At 36.1% G+C, this 20,613-nt stretch overlaps 4 protein-coding genes across 4 annotated transcripts; 3 read left to right on the forward strand and 1 right to left on the reverse strand.

The window, feature by feature from the left end:
- Positions 1–3,144: 3,144 nt before the first annotated feature.
- LOC7465039 (probable carbohydrate esterase At4g34215) lies at positions 3,145–5,125 on the forward strand. The gene is made up of 2 exons (XM_052450083.1): positions 3,145–3,854; positions 4,075–5,125. The coding sequence occupies exons 1-2, from the start codon at positions 3,305–3,307 to the stop codon at positions 4,299–4,301; spliced, it is 777 nt and encodes a 258-aa protein (XP_052306043.1). The 5' UTR covers positions 3,145–3,304; the 3' UTR covers positions 4,302–5,125.
- Positions 5,126–7,335: 2,210 nt separating this feature from the next.
- Positions 7,336–10,589, forward strand: LOC7492063 (D-3-phosphoglycerate dehydrogenase 1, chloroplastic). Its single transcript, XM_002300199.4, has 4 exons — positions 7,336–7,906; positions 8,799–9,286; positions 9,374–9,469; positions 9,586–10,589. The coding sequence occupies exons 1-4, from the start codon at positions 7,369–7,371 to the stop codon at positions 10,255–10,257; spliced, it is 1,794 nt and encodes a 597-aa protein (XP_002300235.3). The 5' UTR covers positions 7,336–7,368; the 3' UTR covers positions 10,258–10,589.
- A 467-nt stretch (positions 10,590–11,056) lies between these two features.
- Positions 11,057–16,877, reverse strand: LOC7465038 (sodium/proton antiporter 1). The gene is made up of 10 exons (XM_002298710.4): positions 16,386–16,877; positions 15,646–15,822; positions 15,389–15,517; positions 15,076–15,252; positions 14,616–14,722; positions 13,570–13,690; positions 12,331–12,392; positions 11,918–12,220; positions 11,341–11,635; positions 11,057–11,270 (listed from the first exon to the last, which is right to left on the reverse strand). The coding sequence occupies exons 1-10, from the start codon at positions 16,653–16,655 to the stop codon at positions 11,151–11,153; spliced, it is 1,761 nt and encodes a 586-aa protein (XP_002298746.1). The 5' UTR covers positions 16,656–16,877; the 3' UTR covers positions 11,057–11,150.
- A 1,759-nt stretch (positions 16,878–18,636) lies between these two features.
- Positions 18,637–20,562, forward strand: LOC7465037 (stress enhanced protein 1, chloroplastic). The gene is made up of 4 exons (XM_002300198.4): positions 18,637–18,767; positions 18,852–18,956; positions 19,747–19,925; positions 20,310–20,562. Exons 1-4 carry the CDS (start codon positions 18,719–18,721, stop codon positions 20,412–20,414), a joined length of 438 nt encoding a protein of 145 aa, XP_002300234.1. The 5' UTR covers positions 18,637–18,718; the 3' UTR covers positions 20,415–20,562.
- Positions 20,563–20,613: the final 51 nt, after the last annotated feature.

Raw genomic sequence — 20,613 nt, forward strand, 5'->3', positions numbered from 1 at the left:
TTTTATTCTTATTCAACTTTTTAATTTGTAAGATTTGTTCTTCATTATTTTAATAAACTTAAAAAAAATAAAACATTAATAAATTATTTTTCAACTTATTTTTCATAACATAACCAAATACGGGAAAATGTTTTTCAATTTATTTTTCATGATACTACCAAAAATCGAAAAATAATTTACTTTTTAAGAATTTATTTTCTAAGAAAACTACTTTAAAAAAAAAAATACTTTCCACCAAATAAATAGTGCATATTTTTGCCCTTGCATTAGTTACAACCTAATGGGCCGGTTGGGCTCAATAGTCAAAGACAGAAACCAGCCCCAAATTTATCTTACATAACTTAGGAGTTGTAGTTGGACCCTAATTAGTTCTTCAGTTCTTTTAGCCCATTAACATCTGGAAATGGGAGAAATGGACCAAGCAACCAAATAGACTTTCATCTTATGATGGCAGAGCAACATGTCCTGTCGCGGCGGCGGCGTCGTCAAAGAGTCCCACCACACACATAAGATCTGGGACGGAGCGGTACCACTAGAGTGCCAACCTCACCCAAACTCCCCCCCGTTAACCAGCCAAACAGGAACAGGAACCAGCAGTTGAACCAATCCACGCCGACATTGACACCAAAAAAGTTTGTGGGGTGGAGCCGGGTCTGTCATTCGCCAACGCTAGGGGTTGTGGGTTTGGTGCGGTGTGCGATGGGTGGCACGGGGATTAAAGAATGGGCACGTGGGGAGGAGTTGTACTAGAATGTCGCACGGAGACATCTGCGGGTGAGAAAAAAAATAAGAAAAATTCATGTTGTAGTTTTATGAATACCAGAAAACTTAACTGGTTGTTCTAAGATTCTCGATAAAACATTAATTATGTAATAAAAAAATAGATATTTTTAAAAATAAATTGTATTATTATTATTATTTGTTTTTAATGATAAACGGTGTTTGATATACTTTCATGTTAAGATTTGTCTAGAATGGTATAATTTTTATTTTTATTATAAAATATTAAATGACATATTAATTGCTTTTATTATTTATTAAGAAATTTTATAAAATAATATTCTATGATAATTTATTTATCCTATATTGTTTTTATAAATAAATATAATTAATGTGTCACAAAAATATTTTTCATGAGGATATTTCAGATGAAGTATCATATTAAAAAGTTTTATTATCTTGGTCAACTTGATGAACTTTTCAGGATAATACCACATGTTAGTTTATCAAATGTTAGTTTATTTATCTTTGGTCGGTGATCATGAGTAATAAAATTCTTAGTACAAACTTCAAAAAAAATATTTATTTAAAAGATGAGCAAAAAATATTTTTTCAAGTAATTTCAATATTCTTTTGATCAACTTTTAAAGATAAAACCATTGATGGTTGATAAAATCCATTAGATATTTATTTACCCTACCTCAATCATAATAAAAAAAAATGATTTAAAGAAATATTTTTACCATCACTTTTACATTGACTGTTGACTTCTAAAAATAAAACCAACTCTTTGTATTGAAGAAAAAATCATCAGCTAGGGTTGGGTTCGGCCTATTAAAAATGAGAAATGAGTACAAGTGTGCTGTCTGGATCTAAATATGTTGGATTCAAGACGCGCTTCTAAGTCTTAGCACATTAGGGCTCGTTTGGGAACGCGGCTGCAACTGCGTTCTTAAAAAATTTAAAATTTTTTTTTTTTACTAAAATTTAATATGGTTTATATGTTTTGAATCGTTTTGATATGCTGATGTTAAAAATGATTTTTAAAAAATAAAAAAACATCATTAGCATGCATTTTGACACGAAAAGTTATTTGAAAAACACCCGCAACTACACTACCAAACACGCTCTAAGTTTGGGTGTGGAAGCCCGACCCTACGATGATGCTAGGATGCACACTCAGCAAGAGCATGAGATCAAGTTCTTTGGGTGTCGGGCTCAGGCTATCACGCTTATGTCCAATAAGTGTTTTTGTTTGACTTATTTTCAAGGAATTTTTTAGATCAATTTTTACGGCTTTTTTAAATCTACTTTATTTGGATCTTTAATATGAGAAATAATATTGCAATCTGGCTACTACCTTAGAGGGTAAACAATAAAATGTTTTAAAGATATATGATGGATACTTGCCTCAATCTACTCGAAGTTTTTTTTTTTTCAACAAATACTGGAAGTTGGTTTTTTTTTTTCAATTGTTAATTTATATGCATGTTTTATGAGTAAAAAAAAATTAACAAACTTAGAAACTATTTAAAGTGTCCCAATAAGATACCGGATACTTATCAAGCTTTGATATTAAGCAATTGCAAGACTGATGATTAATAAAATGGCCGACACGAACAAGCTTGACAAGAGAAAGTGTTGGTGTTCGTTTTAACATGCAATGCGTTTGAAGTTGTGCGATTCTTTACGATCCCCTGTGCAGGAAAAAAAATTACTCGCGAAAATTCATGAAGGTAGCCATCAAAAGGGAGTTGAGACAGAAGACGATTGGTACTCCTTCCCATAAAGGCATAAACAGCTAGATATGCATTTAATTGCAAAAGAAATTACACAAAATTTGAATGTGGGCTCGGGCTAGCTGTAACCGGGCAGCTCGTAGAATTGCCATTGGGTATTTTCTTTCTTTCATTTGTGTGAGACTGATTTCGGATGCAAGTCGATGCTGTTCGTGTGCGTGAATGTGCTTGTGTATATATTGATGCTTGAGAGATTCATTGGTCAAAATAAACTGCAAAAGGGCAAGGCCCAGTACAACATCACAAATAAACAAGATCACACCTTAAATCATGTTATATTTTATTAAAATATTGTAATGAGAAATCGAAGTTACATAGCTCTTTCACCTATATCTTTGTTTTTATTGTTTTAATCTTTATTGGAGTGGCGTAGGATCAACACTTACAAACATTATAAACCAAATGAACATCATTACCAATGCTCTTTGTACTTTTATGAATGTTCAAATGAAGAACAGATGATAAATGGTTTTGTGTAAATGATTTAAAAAATCTTTGAACTTTCATGCGGAGTAATTATTTAGAGCAATGCTCTATCGCTTAAGAGTTAAGGCTGAATTCTTATAATGAGTTGCACTGGCATAGCAGTCAAGGCGGACAATCCACGTAACAATTCCTTAAAAAATAACCAATTTGACTTGATGATTTTTTTTCTCCTGGGACCCCCAACTTATCGATCCATGAGTTTGTCCAACAAGAAAGTGATTCAACAAAATGGCCCCAATCGAAAGCGTCCCTCTAATTTTCCAACCTAAGCCAACTCTCACTAATTAAAGATATCTGAGATGGAAGAAATACCCAAAACAAGCAAGCAGATCTTCATATTATCAGGGCAGAGCAACATGGCCGGTCGCGGCGGCGTTTGCAAAGACCACCACCACCACAACCACCAGTACTGGGACAAGTTAGTCCCACCAGAATGTCAACCCCATCAAGACATCTTCCGTTTTTCAGCCAAGCTCCATTGGGAACAGGCACATGAACCACTCCATGCTGACATCGACTCGAAAAAAGTTTGTGGGGTTGGACCCGGCATGTCGTTTGCTAACATGGTGAGGGAAAAGATGAGGGTGGTGGTGGGATTGGTGCCGTGTGCGGTGGGTGGGACGGCCATCACGCGGTGGGGGCGTGGAGAGGTATTGTATGAGAATATGGTGAAAAGGGCTAAAGAGAGTGTCGAAGATGGTGGGGAAATCAAGGGGTTGCTATGGTACCAAGGAGAGAGTGACACGTCGGATATTCACGATGCCGAGGTTTACCAGGGGAACATGGAGAAGCTTATTGAGAATGTTAGAGAGGATCTTGGTCTGCCTTCCCTTCCAATTGTTATGGCTAGTATCGTTCTATCAAATCATAACATCACATTGTTCTTTTGTTTCAATTCATTAGAACACTTCATGTGGACAAACTGTTGGCTTGATCGGTGCAGTGAATTTTCGTATAGTTAAAATGAAGTGATTAACACATAGATTGTAGTAGCTTATTACTAATTAGAAGAGCTGATGGATTGTTTGTGTGATTAAATTGGTGATATGTATTGTGTTAGTGCAGGTAGCAATTACATCAGGAGATGGCAAGTATGTGGATAAGGTGAGAGAAGCACAGCTAAGGATTAATCTACCGAATGTGGTATGTGTGGATGCCATGGGATTGGATCTTAAAGACGATCATCTTCACTTAACAACTGAAGCTCAGGTTAAGTTGGGCCACATGTTGTCAGAAGTTTACCTCAAGAATTTTGCACCATCATGGAAACGTTTCTTTTCTTGCTTGCTTTGTTAAAAATAAGGGGAATGGGTTTCCAGTGCTTGATCTTTTGCTGTATTCTACCATTGATTTAATTTTTGTTTCTACCCCTTTTCTTTTTGCTGATTCCCGGATTCCGATGGAGCAATTTGGGGTTCGGTGGATCTGGGTAGCTAGAATTGTTATTGGGACTTCTATTGTCAAGTAACTTTTGCAGTCCAAAAACCAGTGATCTGTTTTTTGCGTCCAGCAAAAAATCAAGTGTTCATTGCAGATCATACCAAAATATGGAACAGAGAAGGAGAAGCGCATTGCTTTGCCCCACTCAGGTTCCATTTTGGGCTATGCACTTGTGAGCTGTGACCACCCGGGTTCCATCGGAGGTTGTATGCTTATGTAGGCTCTGTTTAAGGCTTTAAGCTATAGCAAACAAAGACTGGTCTGATATGGGCCATGGCCTAAGCTTAGCCGACATAAGACTGTGTCCCCGTTTATAGGAACAGCGATGAATTATTACCCCGGAGTGAAGAGTTCAGTCCCCATACCGCTTCAAATTTAAACCGGGTCAGGCATGGGTCGTGTACTGTATTATTCCGATCGGGTTTTTGGCATTTTGGGTATTTAGCAAATATGGACTAGGTCGGCTTCTTTTGTTTTTCTTAATATTTTGTAATATATTAATATTTGCATTATCTTACCATGATAGAATAGTCAAAGTCAGATATTTTAGATAACAGTGGATCAATTAATTTAAGAAATAGATATCATGGGATTAAGATTTTAAAAATCTGGTGAATCCAATTCTATTTGTACATCTTATGCTCTTTTTTATCTTTATATTTAATACTTTTATGGATTCATCTTTTGTTTTTATTTTATTTTGAAATATTTTGACTTTCAAATTTTTATTAGATTTTTTTAATATAACAAAAAGTTCTTGTTTCTTTACTGGCGGAGGAGAGCGAGAAGGTAATTATAATTTATTGATGGTCTAATCTATAAAAATTAAACCTACCATTAAGGTGTCGTGGAACCTATTGTTCTCCATCTTTAAAAACAAACTCATGAAAAATAACAATATAAGCTTAACTTATAAATATTTATAGTATTTATAAAAAAATTAATTCAATCAGATCAATTCTAAAAAATATTATTATATTAAATTTATAATTTATAAAATATTAAAAATTAAATGTAATATAATTATGTTTCCAAAACCGAGTCAATAATATCATATCATGAAGGCCTACTCGAAAGCCAGTCGTGCGGGTCGTGAAGGAATCTAGTCGCTTTAATAGGAGATCTTAACATCACACCAAGAGGTATAGAAATAAACAAAATGGTAGTAGGTACGTACACACATCACCATGTGCACACACGGTTCATGCATTAATTTTTCATTGGTTTAAAACTATTGGATCTTCCGTTATGTTATGTATGGATTTCGATGCATCCAATTTCCAACCAGTCAGGAGACTCCACCTCTACAACGTGCTCCAGTCATTTTCTTGCAAAATTATGTCATTGTGTGATGGAATATAATTAATTTGACAATAAAATTACACCTTTTTTTTTTCTTTGTAGTATTCTATGGTGTATCTTTCTGCATCGGTACACGTGTTAGTTTTTATATTATTTCGAGTTCAAATTTAATTTAAAATATATCTTTATAAACACACCAATTTTAACATATATGATATTATTGAAAGATCCTAAATCCCCTGTAGTTCCCGATCAATTAGCACTGCTTACTATAACATTATAATAATCATAGTTTTAAAATTCGGTCCGGTCTGGCAGATCGACCTGGGACCCGACCGACCTGGAGCTGGAACCGAGTTGGGTTGAAGAAAAAATAGGAGAAGAAAAAACCCGGTGTGACCCGACAGCTCGGTTGACCCGGCAAGACTCGGTCAAAAACTCGGTTGCAACCCGTTTACTTTTGTTTTTTTACTAAAACGACGTCGTTTTAATTTTAAAAAAAATTGACTTGGACAAACTGGTGACCCGGTCAAACTGAAACCTGAGTTTTAGACCGGGTTGGATCTAAAAACTATGATAATAATGTTTTTGTTCATGACTTCATTCACTAAAAAAAACTCATTACTGTTTTCTAAGGTAAAGTCTTTTTACATTACTCATTTGTTATTTTTAAATTATTTAAAGATAGATAAATTTTTTTCTATGTTAATTCAAAATAATATTGGAAGTAACAAATTTAAACTTGTAGACAAGAAATGTACTAATTTTTTTTATAATTATTAAGTTAACTAATGAATAATTTTATATTCTACTAAATAAAAAAAATTAGCAGCGTGGACGCCTGCACGGCATCCAGGGGGCGGGTGCAGCACGTCCTGATATCTAAAATTACCTTTGTATTATGTTAATGGAAACGTGATCGCGTTCTCTTACTCATGATGTGGTGAGGTGGATGTCTCCGGCATTTTTGTTAATAATCCAAATCGCTCACCAACTCAGATTTTACACTTCCACGGCTAAAAGTAAAGCGTATACGACAGATCTGTTCAGCCCCCTTCCCTCACCTACCCAAATCCAACCACCCTCTGGGTCCACATCCCACCATACTCCCCGTCTTTGATTCGCCCAGTCTAAACCTTTCCACTTCCTTAAGCTTCACGCGGTTGCAAAGAGCGTGGATGTTCTTACAGTTTTTTTTTGCATTTCAGGACCTCTTTTTTTCGCTGTTAAAACCGTGATTCAGTTTGTTTGTTAAGGGATCTGTAGCTGCGACAGCGTGGAAAAGCTATATCAATAATTATGATCCTCCATTTTATCATCATCTAAGGAGTTAAATGACATTTAAGATAAAAACAGTAAAATTGAGAGTTAAAGGACCAAACACACCATCGCACCCCTAAATTCCCTTCGTCCACCTGGACCCCGTGAATTCCCAGCCCCCACTCTCAACAATCAACGCGTACGCACACTCTCCCCCCCTTTGCCACTTTCCCGCCCCGATCATGAACTCCCACGCGCGTGCACTACTTTTCCGCTTCACATCCCAAAAACCCTCACCAAACCCCACACATATAAAATCGCACCTTAGATCCTTTTTTCCTTTATACAAATCTTCACCAAAATGGCAGCCACCACCTCCACCGCCGCCTCCAGCCTCCTCGCGACCAAGAAAAACCTCTCCTCCCTCTCCCTCACCTCCGCCAACAAACTCCCCGCTTTCTCGCCCCTCCTCACCTCCTCACGCAGACAACGTTTCATAGTCCTTTCCGCAAGCCTAAACTCAAAGCCAACAGTCCTAGTTGCAGAAAAACTAGGAGAAGCGGGTATAAATCTCTTGAAAGACTTTGCAAACGTTGACTGTTCTTACAATCTAAGCCCAGATGAACTATGTACTAAGATCTCACTCTGTGATGCGATTATTGTACGTAGCGGTACTAAAGTGAGTCGTGAAGTGTTTGAATCTTCTGGTGGTAGATTAAAGGTTGTTGGCAGAGCTGGTGTTGGTATTGATAATGTTGATCTTGCTGCTGCAACTGAACATGGATGTTTGGTTGTTAATGCTCCCACTGCTAATACCGTTGCCGCTGCAGAGCATGGGATTGCGTTGATGGCTGCAATGGCTAGAAATGTTGCTCAGGCTGATGCCTCTGTTAAAGCTGGTAATTAATTGTTTTCATTTTCTTTGTTTTTTGGGTGATTGAGTTTGTTGAGTGATTAAAGACTAAAAAGATTTGAGTTTTAGATCCTGGTCCTGATTGAAAAGCTGGTTCGGTAAAAGCGCATTATTTTTGCAGCGATGGTGTTTTTAGGGGTTAGAGTTTCAATTTTGGAAAGTAAACTTGTGTAAGTTGGATTTCTTTTAAGTTGGAGTGGAAAGTAGTACTACTACCTGGAAAAAGACAGTACTTTTGTACTTGGCAGATCCAGGCTTGTCGTGCTTTGTTTTTTCTTTTTTCTTGGCGAGATCTGGTTTGCATGTGTTTTTTTTAGATGCTTAAGAGATTTATTATTGACGCGCTATTCTCTCAAAAAACCAATTAAGACTTATTATCCTTGCAGAGCATGCTAAACGTATATATAGCTGACCAACTGAGGGTGTTTATTCGACATATCTAGGAAAGATTACGGTGGGGGTGGGTTTAGAAAGGGTTTAAGGATAATGAGCTAAGAGAAACATCGAGATTTTGCGTTATTAGAGAGATTTCAAAGAAAGATTTAACCAAAAACACGGCATAATTCAGGTAACTGATTTGTAGCTAGTAGAAAACTTTTAAATATTGTCAAGGAAAGTTATTTTTAATCCATGTCCTTTTGACTACATAGCATCTTTTCATAATGGCTACTTCAAGTTTATGGTTCAGTGGATATATTGAATGCGCATCATAAGATTACAATTATTGAGTTCTTCCATGATTGCTAATGCAGCGATCATATGTCATTTATTTCTGGTGCCAACTATGTTAATTCATATGAACACTTATTATGTTAAAATTGGATTTGATTTACTACTGTCCAGTGGCGCTTATTTCATATGTTTCTTGATTAATGTAGGAAAGTGGGAGAGGAACAAATATGTGGGTGTGTCACTTGTTGGGAAAACGCTTGCTGTCATGGGATTTGGAAAGGTTGGATCAGAAGTTGCTAGGCGTGCTAAGGGGCTTGGCATGCATGTGATTGCTCATGATCCATATGCCCCAGCAGATCGTGCTCGGGCAATTGGTGTGGAGCTTGTGAGCTTTGATGAAGCCATAGCAACTGCAGATTTCATCTCCTTGCACATGCCACTTACTCCAGCTACAGCAAAAATCCTCAATGATGAGACTTTTGCAAAGATGAAGAAAGGAGTTAGGATTGTCAATGTTGCTCGTGGAGGAGTGATTGATGAAGATGCCCTAGTAAGGGCATTGGATGCTGGAATTGTTGCTCAGGCAGCACTTGATGTTTTCACCGTGGAGCCTCCTCCACAAGACAGCAAGTTAGTGCAGCATGAGAGGGTCACTGTCACCCCACATCTTGGTGCTAGTACTAAGGAAGCTCAGGTGTGGCCACTGGTCAGATAATAATAATACTCCTTTTGCTTCTTTTCTTTACCATGGAATGAAACAGAATCCTGGTTTGATGTGCAGGAAGGTGTGGCTATTGAAATAGCAGAAGCTGTTGTTGGAGCCTTGAAAGGGGAACTTGCTTCTACTTCTGTCAATGCACCAATGGTGCCTGCTGAGGTATCATTACAGACCGTGTCATCTTTACTTCGATTCTCTGTTTAATCCATGCAGCTTTTCTGGTGAAAGAAAGGGACACAATCTTTTCTCCTGTCATTGTTCTTACTCCATTGCAGGTTCTTACTGAGCTGAAACCATATGTTGAGCTTGCTGAGAAGCTTGGGAGACTGGCTGTCCAGCTAGTGTCAGGTGGAAGTGGTGTGAAAGATGTAAAAGTGACTTATGCTTCTGCTAGGGCTCCCGATGACCTTGACACCAGGGTGCTCCGTGCAATGATCACCAAGGGTCTGATCGAGCCCATATCCAGTGTTTTTGTGAACTTGGTTAATGCTGATTTCAGCGCTAAACAGAGGGGACTAAGAATAAGTGAAGAACGCATTCTTGGAGATGGTTCACCTGAGAGTCCACTTCACTTTATCCAGGTTCAAATCGCCAATGTGGAATCAAAATTCGCCAGTGCCATATCTGAGAATGGGGAGATTAAGGTCGAGGGACGAGTGAAGGATGGAATTCCCCATTTGACCAAGGTTGGATCTTTTGAGGTGGATGTGAGCTTGGAAGGTAGCATTATACTATGCCGACAAGTTGATCAGCCAGGTATGATTGGCAAGGTTGGAAGCGTGTTGGGAGTAGAGAATGTCAATGTCAGCTTCATGAGTGTTGGAAGGATTGCTCCACGAAAGCAAGCTGTCATGGCAATTGGAGTTGATGAGCAACCCAGCAAAGAAACTTTGAAAAAGATTGGCGATATCCCAGCCGTTGAAGAGTTCGTTTTCCTCAAGTTATAGGGTGGCTTTGTCATTTTGCTAATTTTTTTCCATGGCAATTCTACTGGAGTGGGTATCATTACTTCATTGTAGCGCCCGATTTTGATTTGAGTGTTCTGTAGTAGCCAGCGTAGGGAGAGGAAAAAAATAATTCAGGTTTGAGATTGAGAATATACTTGAAAGATGTACCTGTGTTTTCTGCCTCTAATTCAGGTTTCTTTTCATCTTCAATGTCCCTCATGGATGAAATAGTTTTTTAAATGTTTCATGATTCTCGTGGCATTTTATGTCTTGCTTATTAATGAATAAACATGACAAGCAAACAGTTGTTGCTTGTTACTTGAATCTATAAAGGCATTGTTCTCTTGTTTGGGAGCGAGCTCCAATTTTTTTTTTTTTTAATTAATTTTAATGTTTTTGAATTATTTTATTTTGATATTAATGTTTAAAATAAATTTAAAAAAATAAAGAATTATTTTAATATTTTTATAAGAAAACATTTTATAAAATAACTCCTTTTAAAGTTTAAACACCTTCTAACTATCAAAATAATATTTTTTTATTTTTTAATATAATGCATCAAAATAATATAAAAAAATAAAAAAATTAATTTTAAAAAATAACAAATTAAAAAAATATTTTTTTTAAAATATTTTTAAAATACAAAAACAAGTTTAAATGGATTAGATTCGCCCAGCAATGTTTGGCCCATAATTTGCAATTTTGGAGGAGCACCGTCTATTTTTGGCCGGCGATTAAAGAGCAAAGCAAACAAATGTGATCTTTCATGAGTGCAAGCATTTACAGAACCACCACATGATAAATCGCAAACACACGGCATTTCAGATTTTCATATTATTCAAATCATGAATTCATACTTAGCTGGTGAACCATCAGAGACTGAATACTAAGATTTATGAACCTGAGAGGAAAGGAAGCTCAGCTAGAGTCGTGGGTAAGGAGATGCTGAAGTTATGAACTGTCAAGTAGGCAGCAATACCAGCAGCATAACCGGCAAAGGCAAAACCGCTCACCTGAAAAGAAGAAAACAAATTGTTTACTCAAAAGAAGATAGACAAGGAATACCATTCATCCAGGAGATACCTTCCGCAGGTACCAAAAGAAGTCCACTTTTTCCATCCCCATAAAAGCAACTCCAGCGGCAGAGCCAATAACTAGCATGGAACCACCAGTGCCAGCACAATATGCAACTAACTGCCAGAACTCATGATCTTGCGGAAAAGAGGAGAGATCATACATTCCCATTGTTGCTGCAACCAGTGGAACATTGTCTATAATTGCTGACACAACTCCGATTGCACTTGCAATCAGTTCAATATTTGGAATATGCGCATCAAGGTAATTTGCCAGTTCACGAAGAAGCCCTGCTGCCTCCAGACTGGGAAAAAAAATATCATTAAAAATTATTATAATCATGAAAATTAAAACCTTCTATTTTCCAATGGCAATATAGATTTTCATGAGAAAATATACAGAAAGGTGGGACGTTGTATTTGCGAAAGGAAGACGAATTCTAGTCACTAATAGAACTTGTAAACATCAGTCAAAACCCAAACCTAGACATAACACAAAATTCAAAGTGAAATGAATGCAGGTAAAAATTGTAAGCACAATGTACAATCATGGAACCGGAAAATCCATTCATTGTTTGCATGTATACCTGCTCACAGATAAAAGGATTCCAAGGAAGAAAAGGGCTCCTTGAGTGTCGATTCGTGATAAAGCCTGTGGTACTTTTAACTTTTGCCCTTCTGATTCACCATAATGAATAGCATCTGTGAGAATCCAAAGAACTCCAAGCCCAAGCAGCATACCCATGAAGGGAGGCAATCCAGTCAGGGCCTTGAACACTGGAACAAAAATTAAAGCTCCAATACCCACAGAGAAAACAAGCTGTCCTCGAGGAGCCATCTGCTCAGATGCCAAAACATTCGGCGTGTCCGGTCCCTTTCCATTAACTTCACTGAATGGAACATGAGTAACATGTATCAATCATCCATAATCTGTGAAGTTAAACTAACCCTTCAGAATTGTAATTCTTATTTTGTTTTAATGTTTCAAGAAGAATAGTACCTAGTCAAGGACAATAGAGACAGTGGGACAGCAAGAGAAACAACAGAGGGTACAAGCAAGTCCTGCAAGCAAAGGCCAAGTGCTTTTTAACTGATCTTGTTTGGTTAATTTTTTTCAAAGAGCTCAGTTATTACTTTTCAAAGCATTAGACTGACATGCATGCACTACCTATCAACTGTAACATAAATTCCAAGTGCTTCTCCACCTTAATGGTTGTAAAGTGTAATGTGAGATCATATGAAAAACATGTTTTCATCATAGTTATTAAACCCAACTCAGGGGTTGACGGGGTTGACCTGACCAAGAAGTCGGGTCCTGAGACACAGATTGACTTGGGTCAATCCAAGAAAATTAAAAAAAAAATGTTTGAGGTTTTAATATCCCACATGAAAAAGTTAAGAAACAATTCATGTAAATATAAGCTATATATGTTGTAAATAATGAACTTTAAAATATTATTTCAAAAGGTTTTTTTATTCCACATTGAAAAGATACTATCTTCTCCTTTTAAGTAGGAATATTTAAACCAAAAATGTTTCTTATTCTACATTGGAAATATACAACTTTCTTCTTGTAAATATATAATATATATACTAATTGGCTTCAAACCCACGTTGGAAAAATAAAATCTTCTTCCAGTGTTTATATAGTGAACTTGAACTAAAACCACCACTACTAAAAAGTCATGCACTCTTTGTTATTTAAAACACACGTAGAAAAGTTTAGAAACATGCTAAAAAAAATGCTAAGACTATATATTCATCAATTATTTTTTTGGTTTATTAAGCAAAATGTAAACATTAAAAAAAAAATCTCACCCGAGTTACCCCGGGTCACCCGATTTCTAGAATGACACGACGGGTCGTCCAGGTTTTACGGGGTTAAATGTAGACTTGAGTTTTGCTTACTTCAAACCTGGCCAAGGTCCTGCCAAGCCGAGCCGGGTTTGATAACTATAGGAGGTTGTAAAATTACTTGCCTCCGGAAAAGAATGAATCTTATCCAATTATTTTGATAGGACCTCCCTAGTTAACCAGTATATTTTGAGGGTAAATCCAATGTGCAATTTGATGTATGACATATTTCCCTCCCAACAATGCATTTTAGCCTATTTTCCACTACATCTAAATGTACATTATGGAATCCATTAAATCAAATCATGGATATGGATAGCAGAAAAACAAGAATACCAACATATCTAAAACAAGGGACCGATTTCTCCAGCATAATGAAAAATACCTTCATGGTTGGCAATGTTGATATCTGCCCATGTATCCATAGCATGGTGGTTGTAACATCACCAATAGGAGTCCATGCACCACCAGCATTCGCTGCAATCACAACAACAGCTCCAAGAAGCCTGTAAGCAATATCCATATATGTAAACAGAGCTCAACTGAGCTAAAGAAGTTTCCAAATTAAAAAATTATAGAGGGATTCCAAAAAATGAAAGGTGGTTCAGGCAAAGTTGAACGCAAATACCCTCTTTCACCCTCAACTAAAAAAGAGGAATGGAAACTATCTAGGTGGTGGCCCAGTGGTAAGAGCTTGGGACCAAGAGGTTTGCTTTCTCTGTGGTCTCAGGTTCGAGCCCTGTAGTTGCTCATATGATGGCCACTGGAGGTTTACATGGTCGTTAACTTCAGGGCCCGTGGGATTAGTCGAGGTGCGCGTAAGCTGGCCCGGACACCCACGTTAAACTAAAAAAAAAAAAGAGGAATGGAAAAAAAAGGAAGATCACGAGTAAATTAAGATTCCAATTTTTCTCATAATCTATCAAGCAATGCCATTATGGTGAAACTCTATATTCGGGTTCTGATAAATCAAGATTCAACACCATTCTAGGATCATCCTTTTTTTCTCTCCCCTCTCTTCTTTATCCAATTGTATATCATCTAAGCTAAACAGCCGAAAAGGATCCAGATAGCCAACCCCGACTATTTTGGGATCAAGGCTTGATTGACGTCTCTTCTTTATCCAAATTCAACAACTTTTGATAAGGTTTTCATACAAAAATCCTAATCATCCTAAATAGAATAGACTTTAAAGGGAGAAAACTGGGTAAATTGCCTCAAGTTAACACATCCTAGTTTTGTTCAGGTAGTGTTAAGCATGGAAACATCCAGAACTTGTCCAAGTCAGTACAAATCTAATAACATTTTTCAAAGAGTTATGCTAGTTATATGAAACCAGGAATTTGAGACAGGATGAGAGACTAATGTCAACCTATATTCTACAAGATTCTCAATAGGACAGGATAAGTTAGTAAAAATGCCAGCACATACTTGCGGTATTCTGATGGAGGTACTAATTTCCTCAATAAAGAAACCATGACAATGGTAGATGTCAGGTTATCGAGGACTGAACTAAGAAGAAAAGTGACAAAACCAACCTGCGGATCCAACAATCACTGGTCATGAACAGTTCATATGGAAACATAACACAAGAATGATGAGGATAATAGAGAAATTTCAAACTGAAAAATAATTAGAATCAAAAGCTAATCATTTTAGACCATAAATATTAGTACTTCGACTAACTACGTAACAGAGGAGTTGACCCTGCTTTAGAGGAAAAAAATGATTTTTTGAATTGGTATATAGCTGTAAGAATTAAGATATTGGACCACAAGCAAAAAACATCCTGCAACTATGCTGCTTCCTCATCCAATAATGTCTAATCTACAAAACATTTGAAATAAAGGACTTGTCAGTATGCCCAAGACCGAAGAAATATGGCACTAACCACCCAAAGGAGAGTCCTCGGCTTTCGAGTAGTTATAATGTCAGTAACCAGCTTAAATCCTTGGTGAGCATCAACTATCTCTACGATGGTCATTGCACCAAGCAAGAAAAATACTATTTGACTGACTTCTGCAGAAGCATGTGTCAGCTCTGAAACAGCTATATCAGGTGAAGGAGCCTGCACAAGAAAGTCAAACAGCCAAGATTATAATACGAATATTTAATGGAAAAGGTATGAATTTCAGATAAAAATGGAACTTGAATATAGTAGCTAAATCGGTTCATGGTAAACAAGCAAATATTATGAAGCTTACCCCAATGCTTCGTACTACCCATAAACTCACAGCCATCAATAATCCCACTCCACTTTTATTGAAGGCTAGAAACTCTTCAAAAATAATGCCTGCATATCCTATTCCGAAAAGCAATGCCATAGCAAGATCCTGTCTCAGAAAAAAACATGAAGTAAACTACTAGTTTACCATTTTCCACAAAACCTGTCCTAATATGTTCAGATGCAAGTGTTGGTAACAATCGAATTAAAGAACTATCACATAAGATTAAGATAAACCTGATTGGCTGCAACCCAAGAATGGTTGATTGCTACTGCCCCTGTTGCAGCTGCAGCAAAAACTGCAAGAGCTTTCACCAAATCAGTTCTCGGCTGGTAGTTGGCTTCTAAATCTTGTGAGCTTGTTTCATCAAGTGAGCACAAAGGGTCACACGATCCGGATGTTGGTTCCAAATCCTGATTACATGCTAAAGGGTGAATAATAAGAGTGACAAATAGCATAGAGTGTGAGAAGACACCAATAAATTATAACAGCGTTCTCAACAACAATAACATTGATTCTTGAGTAACAAAAAAATGAGTTCCAAAGCAATAAGTTGGACTACAATCGATATTTCATGTACAGTCAGAGCCCGTCAGTATTTTCAATAAACTTTCCACGCCACAAAGAAAGAGAAATCTGCAGACCACATCTGCCTTTAAAGATATACGCATTCATTATCCATCGAAAATTCATAGTACGCGACAAAATTAACATATGCATGGAGATAGCACTTCCCAGTAATAATTGCAGAACCATAGCGATAGATTAAACAAAAACATTCATAAGAAATGCAAAACCTTACCGGATAAAATTACAAAAAAAATTTCCAGTAATCTGAGAGCGCTACATTCACACAAAACCAAATTCACATGCATAATATGCCAAAATCAAAAATTCAAATTCACCAACCAGCAAAACAAGTAAACGGGACATCCTTAAAATTGAAACTTAATGAAAATGCAACATAAAAGAGAACCTGAAGCTGGTTATCAATGATGGGCTGTTGACCTTGTCGCTTATTTGAAGAAGAAGGAGGTGGTGATGATGACCCTTTAGCCTTGTCTTCAGCTCTAGCAAGTAGTCCATTACCAAGAATTCTTGAACCTCTTAATTTACACAAAGAAGAACCAAAAGAAGACTTGTGAGGTAGTGACGATAGAGGAGTGGAAGAAATAGAGTGGAAAGAATGTTTCTTGAGTTGCTTTGCTGTGTGCAAATGGTGTGTCCCAATTGAGAGGGATGCCATTACAGCTATAGACTCTGAAGATTGGAGACGGGAAGAGGCGGGCTTTGTTTCAGTGTAGAGTTAATGATTGTGTGTTATTGCCACGGAGAGGAGAGATTTTGAGATTTTTTTTCTTTTTTCTATTTTGGAGGATAATATGGAAATGGCTTATCGACAGGATTCATAGGCGTGGAAAATCCAGAGAGGAGCAGGCTGACGCCACCACTTGTCGTTCTTCTTTTTTTTCTTTCTTTTTGGTAATTCTCTTGCAAGTTACTATTTATCCACGAGGAGAGCGGGCTACTTTGAATTTCATGGTGTTGGAAGAATGGTATTTATTAGATTTTAAAGTTTTTTTTTTATAAATATATTAAAATATATTTTTTAAAAAATATTTGTGATATCTAACATCAAAATTTTTTTAAAATATATATAAATAATTTTAAATAAAATTTTATTTTTCAAAATTTAGCATTCCAAACCCCCACTTAAAACCATTTATAAATAGACTTTAATTGCATTGTATTAACTATAATTAATTGAATTAATTTGATCATTAGCAGCAATATTTATTTATTTTTATTGTACTTTTTTATATATATAAATAAGTTATTTTTATATATTTCTGAACAACAATATCTTTAAACTAAAATTAAAAGTAAATTTAAATTTAAATTTACATGACCTTATTCTCATAATCATCATCTTTTTTTAAGATTTTATATAAAAAGAAAAATAGAAACAATGCAATTTTGGAAAACCTTTTTTTAGAATCCAATAAAGAAAATCAATTTGAAAAAAAAAACTAATCAAAATATTTTAATGATCAAAACTATAAAAACTAAGTAATACTAATCCCCTAATTTTTAAATAAAGTGCTCTACTTAGATACAATTTGTACGGAAGAAATCTTGGGCTATAGAGACATGACAATGTTTACTTGAATTCAAGAATCCATAACTGGCACATTTCATTTTTTACCACAAGATGAGGAAGTTTGGCTGCTGGTAAGTACCCTTGATTTCATTACTGAAAATTCAAATAAAGTACTCATTTTCCGCAAAAACCATACTCCATTTCTTCCATAACACAAGTTTCGGGAACATGAAAGCTCTATCTATTTTCATGGTTATTAAATCTGGTATGGTATGGCCGACAGATTAATTTGGAACCTAAATGATCACAAGCCATGATCGAGTTTGAAGAACAAACCCGAGCATGCAATTAACCTGGAAAGACCCGTGCAACCTACCGGGTTAACTTGAGATCTAGGTAACCCGATCTAACCTATAAATACCTAGAGTCACTTATTTTTTATAGCGTTCACCATGCCTAGCCTCATTTTTTTTAGAACTGGAACAAGTTTTTTTTGGGTGGGAGCTGAGCCAAAAACAAATTATTATCGAAGATAAAAGATTTAGAAAACAGAGGTATTGCCTCGCGCGCATGAGAGCAATCAAATATTTTTTTCTTACTTAACATAATTTTATGTGCATGAGCCTACCACCATATCCTTATTAGTTACTAGCTTAAATCAAAATTTATTATATAAACACTAGAAGAATGTTTTATTTTTTCATTGTAGGATTGGAAACCTATTAACATATATACTCTATATTCACAAAAAGAAAATTGTGGTTTTTAAACGTGGGATTAAAAATTTTCTTGATTTAAATATTTCAACTTAAAAAAAAATTGAATAAAAAAATTTTAAATTTTTTTTTTAAATTTTATTATTTATAATATATATAGCTTAATTATTTTTTAATTTTTTATTATAAGAATTTAAAATTTAAAATATATATATATATATATATTTTTTCCAGGTTACCCAGTCTGAATGTAATAACTATGCTTATTTCAGTAACATGAAAGCGGACTGTACTTATTTCAGCAACACTTTGCCCTTAAAACGACATGTCGTTACTTTCTGCAACGACAAACCTTGTCAATCCAAATTACACGTGTCAGTTTGGCTCTCACCAATATGTCTGGTCATCTATATAGAATGAAAGATAACAGATTGCTAAAGTTAGTTACTGTGGCGCCACAGAAATTTTCTCAAACATCACCACTCACAAACCATGGCTGCAGTAGCTCAAGTCACTGCTTCTCTTTCCCTCTCCATTCGCGGTACACTCTCTTTTCTCTGTGCGAGTCTTCATGTTTTTCTGTTCTATGGAATTTAATGTAGTTTGTGAAATACTAATGTTGCAGATGCTAGTGCTGTTGGCTCATCAAGAACCCACCTTCCCATTTCTCGATTGCCCACTTTTACTTTTGCACGAAATGGGACTACTTTCGCTACTGGGTCTCCATTTTGTGAGGATTTCAATTGTTTTGCACCTCTTTATTTTCTGCTACTTGCTCTGTATTTATTCCTTAGTGGATACCATATTCTAGCTAGCAAGCTGTGTGTTCAAAGTTCAAAACTTGTATCTTCATCATTTAGTAGGATGATAAATCAGAAGGCAGAAATTTTTATTTTTATTTTTATTCAACTGCTCTATCGCAATGAGTACAAAATGAATTTTGATGGGCAAGAGATTGAAAAAATAAATGAAATGTAAAGACTTCTTATATAGAGGCACACTTGGTGTTATTGGTCTAGCAATCCTCACCTTTGGGGAATTGACAGCTAGTTAGAGTTATCATTTACTTGTGCTTGTGATCTCTGAGTCAATAAATTGGTGTTTTCTTGATCTATTGTATCTACTTGTTTGTTCTAGATAATCTGAAATATTTCACCTAGTCAATGCAATGATCCCACATCCACAAGATTTGAGCTTTAAATGCTTGCTTGAATTAACCTCAATGCTCGGTAGATGCAGTAAGGTTTTTGTTGGGTTATCTAGGGTGAATGCGAGGATAGTGGCCATTTGAATTTAAATATCTTAATATAGTCTGCTCTTGCCATTCTGCTGCTGTATTTTTGTCGCCAAGAAGTTGTGCGACAAGAATAATTTGGAACATGTAATTGAACACCCGAAAATGTAATTGAACACCTGAAAGTAGCTATGCGGTTCCAAATGTTACTTTCTTATCCTTTAAGTTATTGGCAACTAAAGGAACATTAAAAGTATTGGGAGCTAATACTGAATTTCTATTCTAGTGATATCAAGAACTTCTCATCAGAAAAAGGCTGCTGGGAGAGCAACGTTTGTTTCTGTAAGATGTGAGCAAAATACCCAGGATGGCAGCAGTGTGGATGTATGGATTGGACGGCTTGCAATGGTTGCCTTTGCTGGGGCCATCAGTGTTGAAATAGCTACGGGCAAAGGACTTTTGGAGGTATGGCATGCGTTAATTATGAGTTTCAATGTCTCGAAAAAGAAAATGCTTACTATCGATTTTAAGAATCATCCAATCCCCCTGTCAATGATCCATTATAAAACTTGTTACTGATACACTGTGTGATGTAAGACCTCAAGACTTTTAACATGCAGCTTGTATTAAATTGTGATTGCCTGTACAATATGATAGTGATGCTACTCGATTGATTAGGTTTGTAACTGAACGGAGTAATCAATTTTGGGGCCAATTTATTCAAATGTGATTTAATTCCCACCTATCCCCCCTGCACACACACACACAGACATAATCTACATGTTGATGGAATAATTGGTACTTGGTGAGCAATTACTTATCAAATTTATGTCCATTTTGCTTTTGCAGAATTTTGGACTCACAAACCCATTGCCTACAGTGGCCTTGGCAGTAACTGGATTGATGGGTGTTTTGGCAGCTGTGTTTATCTTCCAATCGGCATCTAAGAATTGATTACACTTAAAGGTTGTGTTTTGTGATCGTAAAGCTTGTATTCTGAAGATATTAAAAGTCACACTTTTTGTTCAGGTTATATAATGCGGCAATATTTGAGAATGTAAAAGTCATGTCGATCTTTATTTATTCAAAGCATTTCCTCCGAGGTGTTGCGTTTTTTTGAATTCCAAGTTGAAAATAAACTGATTTGATATCA

The sequence above is a fragment of the Populus trichocarpa genome, chromosome 1, assembly GCF_000002775.5.
Source record: "Populus trichocarpa isolate Nisqually-1 chromosome 1, P.trichocarpa_v4.1, whole genome shotgun sequence".
In the NCBI taxonomy this organism is placed as follows: domain Eukaryota; kingdom Viridiplantae; phylum Streptophyta; class Magnoliopsida; order Malpighiales; family Salicaceae; genus Populus; species Populus trichocarpa.